This window comes from Zophobas morio, unplaced genomic scaffold, assembly GCF_036711695.1.
Source record: "Zophobas morio isolate AGI-343-1 ecotype UQ-CSIRO unplaced genomic scaffold, CSIRO_AGI_Zmor_V1 ptg000008l, whole genome shotgun sequence".
Taxonomy (NCBI): Eukaryota; Metazoa; Arthropoda; class Insecta; order Coleoptera; family Tenebrionidae; genus Zophobas; species Zophobas morio.
Window position 1 is genome coordinate 9,878,432 of NW_026972113.1, and position 15,847 is coordinate 9,894,278.

General features: G+C 40.1%; 3 protein-coding genes across 3 annotated transcripts; 1 reads left to right on the forward strand and 2 right to left on the reverse strand.

Moving 5' to 3' along the window:
* Nucleotides 1–3,246: 3,246 nt before the first annotated feature.
* Nucleotides 3,247–5,089, reverse strand: LOC135125272 (26S proteasome non-ATPase regulatory subunit 5). Its single transcript, XM_064050714.1, has 4 exons — nucleotides 4,796–5,089; nucleotides 4,354–4,741; nucleotides 3,571–4,303; nucleotides 3,247–3,509 (listed from the first exon to the last, which is right to left on the reverse strand). Exons 1-4 carry the CDS (start codon nucleotides 4,969–4,971, stop codon nucleotides 3,313–3,315), a joined length of 1,494 nt encoding a protein of 497 aa, XP_063906784.1. The 5' UTR covers nucleotides 4,972–5,089; the 3' UTR covers nucleotides 3,247–3,312.
* A 2,808-nt stretch (nucleotides 5,090–7,897) lies between these two features.
* LOC135125273 (transient receptor potential channel pyrexia-like) lies at nucleotides 7,898–10,602 on the reverse strand. The gene is made up of 2 exons (XM_064050716.1): nucleotides 10,510–10,602; nucleotides 7,898–10,455 (listed from the first exon to the last, which is right to left on the reverse strand). The coding sequence occupies exons 1-2, from the start codon at nucleotides 10,540–10,542 to the stop codon at nucleotides 7,936–7,938; spliced, it is 2,553 nt and encodes an 850-aa protein (XP_063906786.1). The 5' UTR covers nucleotides 10,543–10,602; the 3' UTR covers nucleotides 7,898–7,935.
* Nucleotides 10,603–11,065: 463 nt separating this feature from the next.
* LOC135125274 (angiotensin-converting enzyme-like) lies at nucleotides 11,066–12,455 on the forward strand. Its single transcript, XM_064050717.1, has 4 exons — nucleotides 11,066–11,257; nucleotides 11,310–11,471; nucleotides 11,518–11,761; nucleotides 11,803–12,455. Exons 1-4 carry the CDS (start codon nucleotides 11,183–11,185, stop codon nucleotides 12,369–12,371), a joined length of 1,050 nt encoding a protein of 349 aa, XP_063906787.1. The 5' UTR covers nucleotides 11,066–11,182; the 3' UTR covers nucleotides 12,372–12,455.
* Nucleotides 12,456–15,847: the final 3,392 nt, after the last annotated feature.

The window sequence follows — 15,847 nt, forward strand, 5'->3', positions numbered from 1 at the left end:
ACCCCCGAGAAGATTTCACATTCTTAAAAAAATTACAGTTGGGACCCCCGAGAAGGTTAAAAGAGACATTCGGCGACCCTGAGAAGGTTTCATATTAAAAAAAAAGATATTTGGGACTCCAGAGAAGATTGTACATTCTTAAATAAATACAGTTAGGACCCTCGAGAAGGTTACGCGTTCTTAAAAAAAAACATTTGGCGATCCTGAGAAGGTTTTACATTTTTAAAAAAGACAGTTGAGACCCCCGAGAAGGTTTTATATTCTTAAAAAAAAATACAGTTGGGATCCCCGAGAAGGTTTTACATTTTTAAAAAAGACAGTTGGGACTCCCGAGAAGATTTTACATTAAAAAAAAAGTTGGGACCCCGAGAAGGTTTCATATTCCTAAAGAAATACATTTGGGGCCTCCGAGATTTTTCATTAAAAAACAAACACAGTTGGAACCCCGAGAAGGTTTTATATTCTTAAAAAAAAAAATACAGTTGGAACCCCCGAGAAGATTTCACATTCTTAAAAAAAATACAGTTGGGACCCCCGAGAAGGTTAAAAAAGACATATGGCGACCCTGAGAAGGTTTCATATTAAAAAAAAAGATATTTGGTGCCCCCGAGAAGGTTTTACATTTTTAAAAAACACAATTGAGACCCCCGAGAAGGGTTTATAAAAAAAAAACACAATTGAGACCCCCGAGAAGGGTTTATATTAAAAAAAAATACATTTGGGGCCCCCGAGAAGATTTTACACTAAAAAAAAAAGTTGGGACCCCGAGAAGGTTTCATATTCCTAAAGAAATACATTTGGGGCCTCCGAGATTTTACATTAAAAGAAAACAGTTGGGACCCCGAGGTTTCATACTCCTAAAAAAATACATTTGGGCCTCCCGAGAAGGTTTTACATTTTTAAAAAAGACAGTTGGAACCCCGAGAAGGTTTCATATTCTTAAAAAAAAATACAGTTGGAACCCCCGAGAAGATTTCACATTCTTAAAAAAATTACAGTTGGGACCCCCGAGAAGGTTAAAAAAGACATTTGGCGACCCTGAGAAGGTTTCATATTAAAAAAAAAGATATTTGGGGCCCCCGAGAAGATTTTACACTAAAAAAAAAGTTGGGACCCCGAGAAGGTTTCATATTCCTAAAGAAATACATCTGGGGCCTCCGAGATTTTACATTAAAAAACAAAAACAGTTGGGACCCCGAGAAGGTTTGATACTCCTAAAAAAATACATTTGGGCCTCCCGAAAAGGTTTCACATTTTTAAAAAAGATAATTGGAACCCCGAGAAGGTTTCATATTCTTAAAAAAAATATAGTTGGAACCCCCGAGAAGATTTCACATTCTTAAAAAAATTACAGTTGGGACCCCCGAGAAGGTTAAAAGAGACATTTGGCGACCCTGAGAAGGTTTCATATTAAAAAAAAAGATATTTGGGGCCCCCGAGAAGGTTTTACATTTTTAAAAAAGACAGTTGGGACCCCCGAGAAGGTTTTACATTTTTAAAAAAGACAGTTGGGACTCCCGAGAAGGTTTTACATTCTTAAAAGAAGATATTTAGGACTCCCGAGAAGATTGTACATTCTTAAATAAATACAGTTAGGACCTTCGAGAAGGTTTCGCGTTCTTAAAAAAAACATTTGGCGATCCTGAGAAGGCTTTACATTTTTAAAAAACACAGTTGGGACCCCCAGAAGCGTTTATATTAAAAAAAATACGTTTGGGGCCCCCGAGAAGATTTTACATTAAAAAAAAAGTTGGGACCCCGAGAAGGTTTCATATTCCTAAAGAAATACATTTGGGGCCTCCGAGATTTTACATTAAAAAACAAAAACAGTTGGGACCCCGAGAAGGTTTGATACTCCTAAAAAAATACATTTGGGCCTCCCGAAAAGGTTTTACATTTTTAAAACATACAGTTGGAACCCCGAGAAGGTTTCACATTCTTAAAAAAAAAATACAGTAGGAACCCCCGAGAAGGTTTTACATTTTCAAAAAAGACAGTTGAGACCCCCGAGAAGGTTTTACATTTTTAAAAGGACAGTTGAGACTCCCAGGAAGTTTTCACATTTTTAAAAAAGATATTTGGGACTCCCGAGAAGATTTTACATTCTTAAATAAATACAGTTAGGACCCCCGAGAAGGTTTCGCGTTCTTAAAAAAGACATTTGGCGACCCTGAGAAGGTTTCATATTAAAAAAAAAAGATATTTGGGGCCCCCGAGAAGGTTTTACATTTTTAAAAAACACAGTTGGGACCCCCGAGAAGGTTCCACATTAAAAAAAATACATTTGGGGCCCCCGAGAAGATTTTACATTAAAAAAAGTTAGGACCCCGAGAAGGTTTCATATTCCTAAAAAAATACATTTGGGGCCACCGAGAAGGTTTTACATTAAAAAAAAACAATTGGGACCCCGAAAAGGTTTTATATTCTTAAAAATATACATTTGGGGCCCCCGAGAAGGTTTTACATTAAAATTTCGCGCCGAAAAAAAATTCGATAAAAAAAATCTTTGAACATTGGCAACCATGTGCACGTTAGCGCTTTTTGGGTAGTGTGTAGTTCTGCTTGAAATTTTAGTTGGAGGGTTGGTATTGAAAAAAGATGGCGGCTTGCTTTATAGAGAGCAAAGACTTCAAATATATAGATGATATATTTCAAGTCTTTGCTCACACCACACCCCTCATATATATCATCTATATATGTGAAGTCTTTGGGTGTGACTGAAAACCACGTGGTAAGTTAACTAGGTTAAACTAGTTGGTTTGGTAGTTAAAATGGAGAAAACCTTTGTTTAACGAAAATGAATCGTAATCGCCAAGTTTCCCCAACGCGCGGAACTAATTCTTGGGGTTTTTTCCGAGCGGAAATAAGTAAATTTTCGACCGACGCGACGCTAACACGTGTAAATTTTTTTATTGTTTGTAAATTCACAGTTTCTGTTAGGATTTTAATCGTTAACTAGTGCCTGATTAAATCAATAAAATAAATTTACGCATTCATTAATTTTTTTCCTGTACAAGCAAGCCAAAAAAATGTGGATGGAATGATAAATCACGAGTACAGACTCATCACATTTTTTTATTCGACAAAATTTTGAGCTGACGTCATCAATTTTGTGGAAGGGATAGGCAATATACTTTAAAAATTTGTCATGCTTATCATAACTTTGTATAATTTTGAAGTGACGTCATCACATTATTGGTGGGAATGATTAGACAAATTTTTGTTAGGTAAAAATAAACACGAACAACACATTCATTTAGTTTATTAGTAGAAAATAGTCTATTACAAACTTATATATTTTAAAAAAATAAATTAATCATTTCCCTCAATGGCAACTTCTGTAACAGCGCGCACATAAAAAGGCCCCTCTTTGACAAAAGCGTGCAACTTCTTCAGGGTTCCTGGGTCGAAAACGTCGCTCCTGGCCAACAATTCCACAATCGCGTACTTCGCTTCTTTGCACTCTTTTATCGTTTCCACGCTTCGGTCAAGCAAAAATTCAACCAAACCTACAAAAAAAAAAAAATATTAAAAATCGCGTATATACAATTTTGAAAAATATTAAATTACCGGGGTAATTTTTAATAGCTTCTTGCCCCCACGGCTGCCCCGCTATACCTCTCAACACCCCAAACCCCCCCAACCTCAACTCAGAGAACGGGTTTTTAGCATAATTCCAAATAAAGTCCATGGGAGTATTATCCAGAAGACTGTACCATTTATGGGTGATACTCATAATTTGGTTATTGGGTTCCAGTAGTTGCAGGAGATTTTCCAAACATTGTAAACCACGAACTTTAACTTCGCTGGGCATCGACGGAAGCGACTTTGAAATGCTTCTGATCGCATTGTCCATGGAAGCCCCGGTTGAGTCCAAAGCGACTTTACCGTCGTTTGACAACCCTATGTGACCTAGAGTTTCCACCGAAACGCCGACAATCGTAAAGTCGGTACTATCTAAGTTAGTGAACATTCTTTGGTAGAGATTCGGGTACTTTGAAAGGAGCTCCATGGGTTTCCAGTGTGCCATGTTACCGAAAAATTTTAAAATTCCCGGTTCACACAACTGAACGGTGATTAAGTCGTCACCGTCCAACATAAGAGCCAATTTTTTCAAAGTGTCATTTAATTCTAAATATCCGTAGCCGTGTTTGGTCAACCCTAGCTGCGACAAAAGCTCCACTACGTTCAGCCTCAATAAAATATCATTATTGTCGAGTTCGCTTAAAATCTGGGGGAACAATCCAGTGGACTTGAGCAAGTCGAAATTGACTTCGGATTGCACGCTGATGTGTATCAAGAACTGAAATTGGAAAATTATTTTTATACAATTTTGACAATTGGACTACGTACTTCGTACACTCTAAACCTGACGATTTCGTTAATTCCCATGACGCCGTGCAGCGCCTTTAAGACTTCCACGTTCGTCAACTGCTTAATCCCCGCCGCCGACAGCCCCACCTCTTGCACCACCTCAGCCGCCATTTTCGCCACTCCCAAATCCCCATCCCCCACACACCTAATCACGTTAATCAACAACGACTCCCTTTTACACAAATCCACAAGGATATCCTCGTTCTCTATATTGCGTTTAATCTCGTTCAAAGCCATTAATTTCACCCCAGGAAAGGGGTGATTCAGAGCCCTTTCTAAAAACACTCCATATTTATTCGTACTTTCGCCCAGATTTAGGTTCGTCATACACAGTGTGAGGACCTCGCACGCCAAGTCCACCTGCTCACTAAAAAATCGCAAAATTGTTATAATGTTGACTTGCATTTTTGAGGTTAGGTACCTGTTTGAGTCGTTTAAGCAGTCGAAAACCACCGGGAGCTGGAGCGAATTGGCCGTTCGGGTCATTTCTTCACGGGGGATGGTGGTGAGAAAATCCTTCATTTCTTTTAGGACTGGAATGCGGGTATCTTCGTTGGAAAGCTCGGAAAGTTTTTCTTCGCACCATTCTGACGCCATTTTTTGAATGAGTGGAGGGAAGGGGTACCACACGTTGTGGTGCCAATTGTAAGTGGAAATTTACTAGGTGAGTAATGGCTTGTTATTGGTTGAGTCATTGCCACCAATGGAAGGGTGGGGTTTGGGAATTTCAATCTGAGATAAGATTAATAATAATAACAGTGACCTATTTAAATATTCAGTTTCTTGTTATATTTGTATTTTTGGTTATAATTTTTTCGACTTTTCCAAACTTTCTAGCACTAAAGCTTCTAGTTTTTCGAACTTTTCGTGTAAACTCTTGATTGAATACGCGTCTTCGGTTCTTTTGTCGTTCAAAGTCAGTTGTTTGAAGATATCTTGTAAATATTTAACGGTTTCTCGACAATGTATCTTCTTTTTTTTGGCACGTGAATCTTCCTTGACGTGCATGCTCTTCGAATCGTCGAAGTGGATGACCAAGGCACGACGTTTTTTAAACACGTATAGATAAGCAAGTATGTTCTGGAATAAGGGTTTCAAGAGTTTGGAGTTCTTAAACTGGTTAAAAATGATTTTTTCGACTTTGACCACGTACTTTGCGTGTTCCTTCTTGCAAAGAAACTCCGCTTGTTTTCGTATTTCTTGCAAGTCGCTGACCGCCAGACCAATCAAGAGGTTGTGCAAAATAATCCCCATGGAAACAACGAAGATTATGTAGATCGTCTTCCCAAAAATCGGGTTGTGTTCAAACTGTTGTTCAGGAAACTCGCCGTCTGCATCACCCGCAAACATCGTCACAGTGTCGTAGAGCAAATCGAAGAAAGCGTGCTCTTTTTCACTCAGCACGTGGAAACAGAAGAAGAAAGCCACAACTGGGAAGATGTAGAAGGCCATAGCTTTGGCGAAATTGGCTGAGATTTGGCGCAACATCGCCACTTTGATGGTGAAATACGAAACGTTGCCCAGTTGGTTGAAAATTCCTATTGTGGATGTTAAAAATACCACGGAGCGAGCTACTAAGAGGTTCTTGTTGTCTGTAGTAGTCGAAATCCAACTGTCGATGACAATGTAAGTTACAGCTCCGATTAGAGAAAGATCGATAATGCTCTCAGCTTTCTTCAAGTAGCTTAGTCTAAAAATCAAGAGTTGAGATAAGTCGCGACATAGTAGAACAGCATAAGCTATCCAAAGCAGTACGTTCGAGGTTTGTAGGAAGTGCGACGTTTTGAACAACCCGTCGAAGAGAAGAGACACATACGCGACGAAATACAGACTCAGGTTTAGGTAAACCCACCACTTGAACTTCTCCCATTTTAAAACCAGGTAACTTGCCACCACCGGATGGTTCATCAGATGGTTCAAATCCGGCACGCCGATCATCTGGTACAAAAAGTGGGACTCTTGCACGTCCTTCTCTTTGGAAATCAAATTCCCGTAGTCGATTTTGACCGAATATTGGGCTTTCTTCTGGAAAAATCCTGTCGGGGTTTCGTCTTCTTGGACGGCGCTGATACAATTGGTGAAACATTTCTCCAACACGTGCGCATCGATGGAACTGAGAGGGGTGTACCCGAAGATGTCTTCACTAATAAGAGACGCCCCCATAGATAACAAAGTCAACGTAGTATCCGTACACTTATAGTGAACAGCGTAGTGAAGAGCAGTCCGCTCTAAATCGTCCCTAGCACGAAGATACTTCTGAAGAGTTTCTTTATCATAGCGACGCAAATTCTTAAGAATCATCTTCATGTACTTATCAGCCGTCGAAACTTTCTTCTTGTTGTTGTACAACATCTGGAGTTGGAGGAGGATATCGTCGGGTAGAACGACGTCGTGTCTGCTCAAGAACACCTTAACCATCTCCTCGTGATCCCCATTGATGGCAATCACGATCGGGTGCTCCGGATTCTTTTTGGTAACTTTGTTAGGAGAAGCTCCTTTTTCTAGAAGATGTTTGACGCAAGCTGTCATACCTTTGGCACAACACATCTGCAACAAGGTACAACTGGACACGTTTTCGTCTTTCCCGTCCAAAGAGTTGGCTTCGTCTGGACTCAAGTCCATGGAAATGAATCTGTTGATGCTGTTCAAACGCAACAACCCAAAACTGTCTTTGAAATTGTCTTGGAACGCACTTCTCACTTTCAGGAGGCGATTTAGTTTGTCGTCGTGGAGTTTCCAGATGAGATCAGACGGAGTAACACCTTTGGAGTCGGCCTGTTGGACATTAATCCCTTTGTCAATCAGGAGCTGGCAGCAAGCATGAAAGTCCTTCTCTCGGTTACCATACTTGAGAAGAATAGTCAGTGCATTGTTGGAGTACGTCTTCTCGATTTTCTTCGAACAGAAGGTGTACTTCTGGAAAGTGTGTTTAGTGCAAGTTACTAGCGAGTTAATTTGGTCTTTAGATAAGTGTGACAAGATGGCTTCCATTTTTTCCTTGTTGGCGTTAATGGCGGTGTAGTGGATGGGTTCCCAGTGGTCGTTCTTGTTGGGTTGGTCACATCTAGCTCCAAATTTAATCAAAGTGTCGATGGTGTTTCTCGTGACTTGTCCCATTGAGTGTTGGTCGTTGCAAGCGATGTGGAGGATGGTTTGGTAGTCGTATGGGGCATACTGATGGGTTAGAACATCTGGGTTTTTTACAACCAGGTCGTGAATGCGCTGGTGGTCGTTTGTTTGCACGGCAAAAAGAAGCCTTTCTGCTTCTAGAAACGAACATTGTGGGACCTTGAGTAAACGTTCAGGGTCTTCGGATGATTCAGATTTCATTTTTCACACGCAGACACCGAACTAGAAACAATCAATAAGGTGTGTACTGGTTTATCAGACAAGATATAGATAAAGTAATTACACTCAAAGAAGATACATGTTTATTTATAGACAGATTAGGATCGACTTTGATAAGGAATAAGTTATCGCAATTGGTAAAACCCGGACAAGTCAAACAAATAATAACCAACAGTCACTGGAAATTTGCTTATTTATTCTCAAACTTTACAACTACTTAAGTGTCGTTCTACTTTCAAACACCTTCTTCTTCGAAATTTTCATCCCCTTCAAAACCAAAGCTTCCATCCTCGCGATTCTTTCATGCAGACTTCTAATAGTGTAAGGATTTTCGACCTCCCTGTCCCTCATGTACATGTTCCTTGAAACCTCCTGCAACGTATTTAACACTTGTCCGTCACGAAGAACCCGATGGCCCCTTCCACCACGACATTTCTTCTCACCTTCTTCAATTTCGTCCACGTGAACGTACCTTCCTTTGTCACTCTGAACCCCCAAAACACGACTCTCCTTGAAAACACGAGCCATCTTCTTCAATTTTCTAAACTCAGAACGTTTCGACTTCATGTAGCACACGCGTTCGATCTTCGTGACAAACTTCGACCTCTCCTTCTTGTCAATAAACTCCGCCTGCTTTTGGACTTGTTGGAGATCACTCACGGCTAAACCGATCAGAATGTTGTGCAGAATAATGACGATTAAGACTACGAAGACGACGTAGATGAAGTGACCGAAGATGGGATTGGTTATGAATCTGTCCGAGGGGAAACTCTTTTCGGTATCTCCGGCAAACATGACCATGGTGGAGTAAATGGTTTCAAAAAACATGCACTTTTTGTTTTCGGACAACATGTAGAAGCAGAAGGCGAAGGCTAGAATTGGAAACATGTAGAAGGCGATGTAGTGGAAGAAGCTGATCGTGATTTCTTCGAACATGATGACTTTGATGGTGAAGAAGGAGAAGTGGCGCATGTGTTGGAATATACCTAGGATGGAAGTGAGTAAGATTACGGAGTAGGCGACCAAGACGTTGCGATTGTCAAGATAGGGGAACCATCCGGCTGCTATAATATACATAATTCCTCCAATGAGAAACAAGTCGATGATGTTGTTCAGACTTTTCAAATAGTCGATTTTGAAAATGGTCAGTTGGACCGTGGTACGAAACAACAAGATCCCGAAAGGAATCAGTAGTATTAGATTTGGTGTTTTGATCATGTTGGCAAAGAAGGCTCCGTACACCACTAAACATACACAAGAGATGAGATAAAGAACCAAATCTAGGTACACGATCTTCTTTATGTTCTGCCACTTCAGTGCTAGAAAAGTTAGCACAAGAGGGTGAATGATCAAGTGATTTAGTCGCGTTTCTTGAGTCAAGTACGCCAAGAACTCACACTCTGGCGAATCTTCATTATTCGTAACCAACGACTTGTAGTCGATTTTTAGCGAAAAGTTGGTTTCGTCGTTTTTTTGACAATCATCCATTGTAATACTATTGTCTAAGAATTTTTCCAAAACCGTTGCTTTGATGAATCGAAGAGGAGCATTCCCGAACTTGTCTTTATCAATAAGGGAGGCACCCAAAGAAAGTAAGGTTAGAGAGATATCAGGACACCCATAATGCACCGCATAGTGAAGAGGAGTTCGATCAAATTCGTCTGTCGTTGTGACGTAAAATTGAAGACGCTCCTTCTCCTTTCGTCGCAAGTGGTTGCATATCATCTTCACGTACTTAGTAATAGTGCCGACGTCTCTTTGGCTGTAGAGTTGGAGAAGTGTCAGCAATATTTCGTCAGGTAAAATGACATTTCTGTTGAGAAGCAGCTTGACGATGCTTTCGTGGTCTTCCAAGATCGCTATCATTATCGGAGGTGTTGGGTTTTTCGAGATCACTCGCTCCGGAAAAGCCCCCTTGTCTAGAATGTATTCCACGCAATCAAGAAGTCCTTTGGCGCAGTACAACTGAAGAAGTGTGCAACTGGAGGATTTTTCGTCGCTTCCGTCTAACCCATTGGCTTGGTCTTGGGTTTGGACGAGTGTGCTCCTCACCAATTCTGTGATGCTATTCATTCGACCAAACTTGAAACCATTGGTGACACTATTGCTTTCCGTCCCCACTTTATTGAAGATTGTCTTCAGTTCGTCGTCTTTGTTGATGAAGGATATCGGACTTCTCTGTTCCGAGTCTTGTTGATTCACTGAAACCCCGTTTTTGACCAGTAGCTCGAAGCAAGCTTTAAATTGGTCACAGTCGCCGCGCTTCCCGTACTTCAAGAGCACGTTCAACGCGTTGTTCGAATACGTGTCTCCAATCTGTTCAGAACAGACGTTATACTTTTCTAGAACGTCCTTTGAACAATAGACGAGCGAGTTGACTTCTTGTAAATTTAGACGCTCGATGATGGCTTCCATTTTCTCTTTGTTGGCGTTGAGGGCGGTGTAGTGGAGAGGGTCCCAGTGGTCGTTCGTCGACGGTCTTTTAAAATCTTCGCCTAGTGCGTCCATAAGAATTCTGAGCGTCTCTTTTTTGACGCCACTCATTCCGTCTTGGTCTTTGCAAGCTATCATGAAGATGTTCTGATTGTCGCAGCCGTAATATCTATATCGCACGATTTCCTTGTTTCTGGATATCACGTCTTCGATTTTCTTCAGGTTGTTGGCCTTGACTGCGGTGAATAGTTCGAGGACTTCGTCCATCTTTGGGGACTCGTCTAGCGGGATCCATGTGTACTAGAAAACATATTTACAATTGTTGCTGTTGTTATTATTGTGAAAAAAGCTTACGCCTTGAAGGTAATTGGGAGCTTTGAGGGTCATGGTTCACACCGATCACTATAAGTCGTTGCTCTGAATGAATAACAAATCAGACTGATTTATGGATTTGGGGTACCCATGTTGACTTACGATAAGGTGTTGTTGATTTTTCGTACTTTGTTTAGACAAACAGCAGATATTTGTCTGCAAAATTATACAAACTTGAACTTCCTTGTCCAAAAATTTGAAACTGTGTTGTTTAATGTACAACACTGGAAGTACCGAATGTGCCGGGGTGTACAATTCTTTGGCGGTTTCAAACATATGGTATAGTTTTGGTCGAGGAGGTTCTTGTTAAGGCGGTCTTTTTTGTCAAACGGGCAAACTTTATCTCGGTCTTGACCGACGTAAGCTGAAGAACTTTCAATAAACTTTATGTCGTTTTGGTGGCTTACTTTGTCTAGGTCAGAGTAGTACGTCCGAAGGGTTCAACTGTCTGAATTGCCCTTGTTGGTGATATCCAGCAAGTAGCCACTTTGCAAACACCTCCTGCTTCTCATTCCGAGAAACGGGTTTTTGAAAAAAAGACTACGAAGAGTACCATAACGAGAAGTACCAATTTTACTTGTCTTTTACATCTGCTCTTAGCCAAGATAAACTGAAGAACTTTTTAGCCACCGAGTACGAAAAATCGGCGTCTGCTATGTGCACGAAGACAAACGAAGCAGAGTGGAACTACGAAACGGACATCAACAACAAAGAAAAGCAGGACATTTTGGTAAACACTAGTTTCTGAAACAGTTGGACCCTAATTATGAATATTTTCTTAGCTCAATGTAACTCTGGAGTCCGCCGCTTTGGCCAAAAAGTACTGGCAAGATTATTTCAAAGACCTCAACCCTGAAGACTACCAAGACGAACAGCTCAAAAGGCAAGTGAAAAATTTGAGGATTTTGGGAAACGCTGCACTAAATGAAGAAAAACTGACCAAAGTGAGTGTTTTCTTTGAACGACTAGATCTTCAAGAGTACGTTTCAGCTAACCAAAGCTACCAACAACATGACCAACATCTACAGTACTGCTAAAATCTGTCCCTTCAGTAACCAAAAGTGCGACCTATCCAAAGAAGGTTTATCTCTCGAACCCGGAATCGAAGAAATTTTGGCCAACTGCGACGAGTTGGTTTACGCCTGGAGAGTCTGGAGAGATGCTTCCGATGCCAAAATAAGAAGTCTGTACCAAACATACGTAGAACTGTCCAATGAAGCCGCCGTTGCTAACAGTAAGTCGGTAGATTCAGTTTACATAACCTAACCCGAGTAGAGTTTAACGATAAAGGAGAACTGTGGAGGGACAGCTATGAATCGCCTACTTTTATCCAGGACATCGATGATCTGTGGACCCAAGTGGAACCACTCTATGCAGAACTCCACAAGTACGTCGGTCGCAAACTCAAAGAGCGTTTTGGTAGTAAGCTTGAAATTTCTGACGGACTTATCCCGGCGAACGTCCTCGGGAACATGTGGGCCCAAGAATGGAACAACATAGCCGAGCTGGTGCGGCCTTTCCCTCAAGCCAGTAAAGTCGACGTGGATGCCGCCCTCAAACAACAAAAGTACTCAGTTTTGGACATGTTCAAAATCTACGACGAGTTCTACAAGTCCATGGGTTTAATCCCGATGGGTGTGTGCTACAATACTAGTGCAGGAGCTATGATTGAGAAACTCACCGATGGTAGAGAGTACTGTGTCACGCTATCGCTTGGGACTTCTGCGACGGTCACAATTATAGAATCAAAATGTGTACGAACATCAATTTCGAGGACTTTATTTTCATCCACCATGAGACAGGACACATCCAGTCCTTCATGCAGTACGTCAAGCAGTTGGTGACCTTCCGGGATGGAGCCAACCCAGGGTTCCACGAAGCCATAGGTGACACGATTGCGCTGTCGGTGTCCACGCCCAAGCACCTACAAAAGATCAATCTAGTGAAGAACTACACCGATAGTACCGAAGCTGCGATTAACGCCTTAATGGACACAGCGTTGCAGAAGGTGGCGTTCCTGCCTTTCGGGCTTCTTATTGACAAGTGGAGATGGACGTTTTCTCGGGTCGGGTTACCCAAGAACAGTGGAATTCCCACTGGTGGGAGTACCGGAAGAAGTACCAGAAGGTGAAGCCGCCGGTGGAAAGGTCGGAGAACGATTTTGACCAAGGGGCGAAGTTCCATGTGGCCGGGGATTCGCAATATATTGCGTAAGTTTGGGTTGAGTCCGAATTTTTTGACTATAGTTATGGTGTTTAGGTACTTCGTGGCGCATATTTTGCAGTTTCAGTTTTATAAAAGTCTGTGTGTTACTGCTGGTGAATATAACCCAGATTCTAAAGAAGTACCGCTGCATAAGTGCGACTTTTATGAGTCGAAGCCTGCTGGGTATTTGCTGAGGTACTTTTAGTCACTGGTGGTTTTCTTTACTAATTCCACTATTATTTTGCAGCAAGGGTCTGGCTTTGGGTGCTAGTAAGCACTGTAGTGACGCCCTGGAGCTCATGACTGGATCAAGGAAATTGGACGCCACCCCACTTTTGGAGTACTTCAGACCACTCTACACCTACTTGAAGGAACAAAATTCCAAATACTAGACAAAATTGTACTTTATTCACTGTCATTTGTCACAAAAGTCAATAAAAACCTTAAAACATTATCTCAAATGCCAGGTCAAGTAAGGCCGGAATCGGAGCCTCTTTCTTTTCGACAGGTCAACTTTTGGAGTGGCAACCGTGCTGATGTAGCCTCCTGGTGAAGGATACAGGATCTTTTCGCAATAGTCGTTGTGCGTTTCAACCAGAATTTCATTTTCTTCAGTCAGAAATTGTCTTTCTTTTGAAAGGGCATAATGAGTATCATACGCTTTCCCGAGTCTCTGCCAGAACAAATCCATTTCTGGTCTAACAGCCCACTCTCTGTGTCCAAGTCGCTTTCCTTAACCGCAGCCTTAGTACAAGGAAACGGCTGTATACGAGGGGTGGTCGGAAAAGTCACAATTATGCCCTTAGTCTGACCTGTATACGTAAGTTGTATTGAGATTTTTAGACAAATTTATGCAAATTGTTCGGCTCAATCTTCATTCTAATGCCACATGAAATGATAAGAAGTGCTAAAATTTTGCCGTCCTTTTATTGCTAACTATACACTTTCCTGAACAGTGGAAAATCTATTAGTTTAATCACGACCTTGTCAAAAATATTAGAAAAAATCAAAATTATGTCAATTATGTTTCATACTTTATTTCTTATTATGTATAGTTTTTATAAATATTTACTACAGATTAGGGGAAAGAGCAATGAAAAACGGAATCAAAGACAGCCATGGATTTTTGAAAGTTTGTCTTTGATCGTTGCGTTTTCAACTCAAATTTTCGATTTGACGGTAATCTGACAAGACTAAAATTCTATTAAAGACATATCTTCAAAAATCCATGGTTGTCTTTGATCGTGTTTTTTATTGCTCCCTCGGTCCTATGCTTGTATGGCCATGGGCAAATTAAATTATTCAATCTTGAAAATGAAATGAATGAAAATTAATGGGTATTTTTACTAAAATTTATCTCAAAGCTTTTATTCATTTGGAGACGAATCATAAAAAAAAGAATCTACAAATTTTACTCAACGGTAGTTTAGGATTGTTATTTTATATAATTTAAATAGCATTTACGCTGCAAAATTTTTAGGTGACGTCATCAAAATGTTGGTGGGGATAATCAGACAAATGTTGGTTATTGTTTTACCATCTACACGACATTCCTAAAATACATATAAAACTTGATATCAGTCCAATAGTCTAGAGATTGCGTTTTTTTTTGCGAAACGCCCTTTGATAAAAAAAATGTAAAGATATAGAAGATATTCTATAAACATAGATAAGAACACTATATTAAATTATGCTTTTTTTCTTAATTTACGCACTCATCTGTTTTAAGCTTCTGTTGTGAAAAGATGGCTACGTATATTAAGAAAAAACAGGCAAAATATAAGCCCCGCCCACCCACCCTATCTCAATTGTGACGATTTTTTTATTCAACGTGAGCCAAGAGATCGAAGTTTAATTGAAAAATCCTTATTTCTCTACAAAAAATTCCTACATTTGACATGTTTTTTAGCATCGTGTTATTCAAAAAATACTGTATATATTAAAAATTTAATGGGTGAGGCTTACCTATCTTTTGACTTTCATTTTTATTTAATACATATAGTTTGCTTTAAACGACACGATTACTCAAGAACGTATTTCTCATAGCAATTTCTAGTAGGAAAACAAGGATTTTGCAATTAAACACCGCCCCACGACTTACGACGGGTAAAAAAAATCATCACAATTGAAATGGGGCGGATGGGCGGAGCTTATATTGTCCCTTTCTTTCTTAATATACGTAATCATCGATTTTAAATTTTTGTTGTGAAAAGCAGACTGCGTACAATAAGAAAAAACAGGCAAAATATAAGCCCCGCCCACCCACCCTACCTCAGTTGTGATGATTTTTTTTATTCATCCTGCACCAAGAGGGCGGAGCTTAACTGAAAAATCCTCATTTCTCTACAAGAAATTGCCATGTAAGACATGTTTTTTAGCATTGTGTTGTTCAAAATATACTATTTACATAAATTAAAAATTAAATGGGTGGGGCTTATCTTTTGACTTTCTTTTTTACTTAATACATATGGTTTGCTTTAAACAATACGTCCGAATTTTTTGACTATAGTTATGGTTTTTAGGTACTTCGTGGCGCATATTTTGCAGTTTCAGTTTTATAAAAGTCTGTGTGTTGCTGCTGGTGAATATAGCTACGTATAGCTACGTATGTGGTGACACAATATTTAGTAGTGGTAAGCGAAGAAAAATAAGCTCCTCCGTAGTCTAGTGGTAAACGTACCCCCCCGGCAAGCGGTAAACGTGCGGTTCGATTCCCACCGGAGAAGCAACATTTTTCGTCGTTTACCCTACACGTACATGTTTCTTTCGCAATAGTCGTGCGATTGCCTTAGTTCTGCTTCACATCCATGTACTTTTGCTTGAGTTGGCGGATGTCATAGAACCTCGTCGATAATAAAAATGCTTGAGTTGTTTTTCTATTGTTTTAATATCAGCGTGCTTTACATCTGGCAAGATCTTTACAAAACTACTATAAAAATTGTAGACATCTTACAAAATTTCCATTTTGAGCAAAAACATGCACGCTATCTTGATTGTCTTCAAGAACAAAATCAACAACCAAAAACAGTAAAAATAATATCTTCCTTAATCCAGAAGAGTGTTACACTATTTTGTCTAAGAACACATGCTTAACTAGTATTTACATTTAAAAAAT

Coding starts and splice junctions, on each gene's coding strand:
- LOC135125273 (XM_064050716.1), bottom strand. CDS start 10,542: ATGACCCTCAAAGCTCCCAATTACCTTCAAGGC. Junction 10,456..10,509: donor CTCCCAATTACCTTCAAGGC/GTAAGCTTTTTT, acceptor TATGTTTTCTAG/TACACATGGATCCCGCTAGA.
- LOC135125274 (XM_064050717.1), top strand. CDS start 11,183: ATGTGCACGAAGACAAACGAAGCAGAGTGGAACTACGAAACGGACATC. Junction 11,472..11,517: donor ATGAAGAAAAACTGACCAAA/GTGAGTGTTTTC, acceptor AGTACGTTTCAG/CTAACCAAAGCTACCAACAA. Junction 11,762..11,802: donor TGAAGCCGCCGTTGCTAACA/GTAAGTCGGTAG, acceptor TAACCCGAGTAG/AGTTTAACGATAAAGGAGAA.
- LOC135125272 (XM_064050714.1), bottom strand. CDS start 4,971: ATGGCGTCAGAATGGTGCGAAGAAAAACTTTCCGAGCTTTCCAACGAA. Junction 4,742..4,795: donor TGCTTAAACGACTCAAACAG/GTACCTAACCTC, acceptor GCGATTTTTTAG/TGAGCAGGTGGACTTGGCGT. Junction 4,304..4,353: donor TCAGGTTTAGAGTGTACGAA/GTACGTAGTCCA, acceptor TTCCAATTTCAG/TTCTTGATACACATCAGCGT.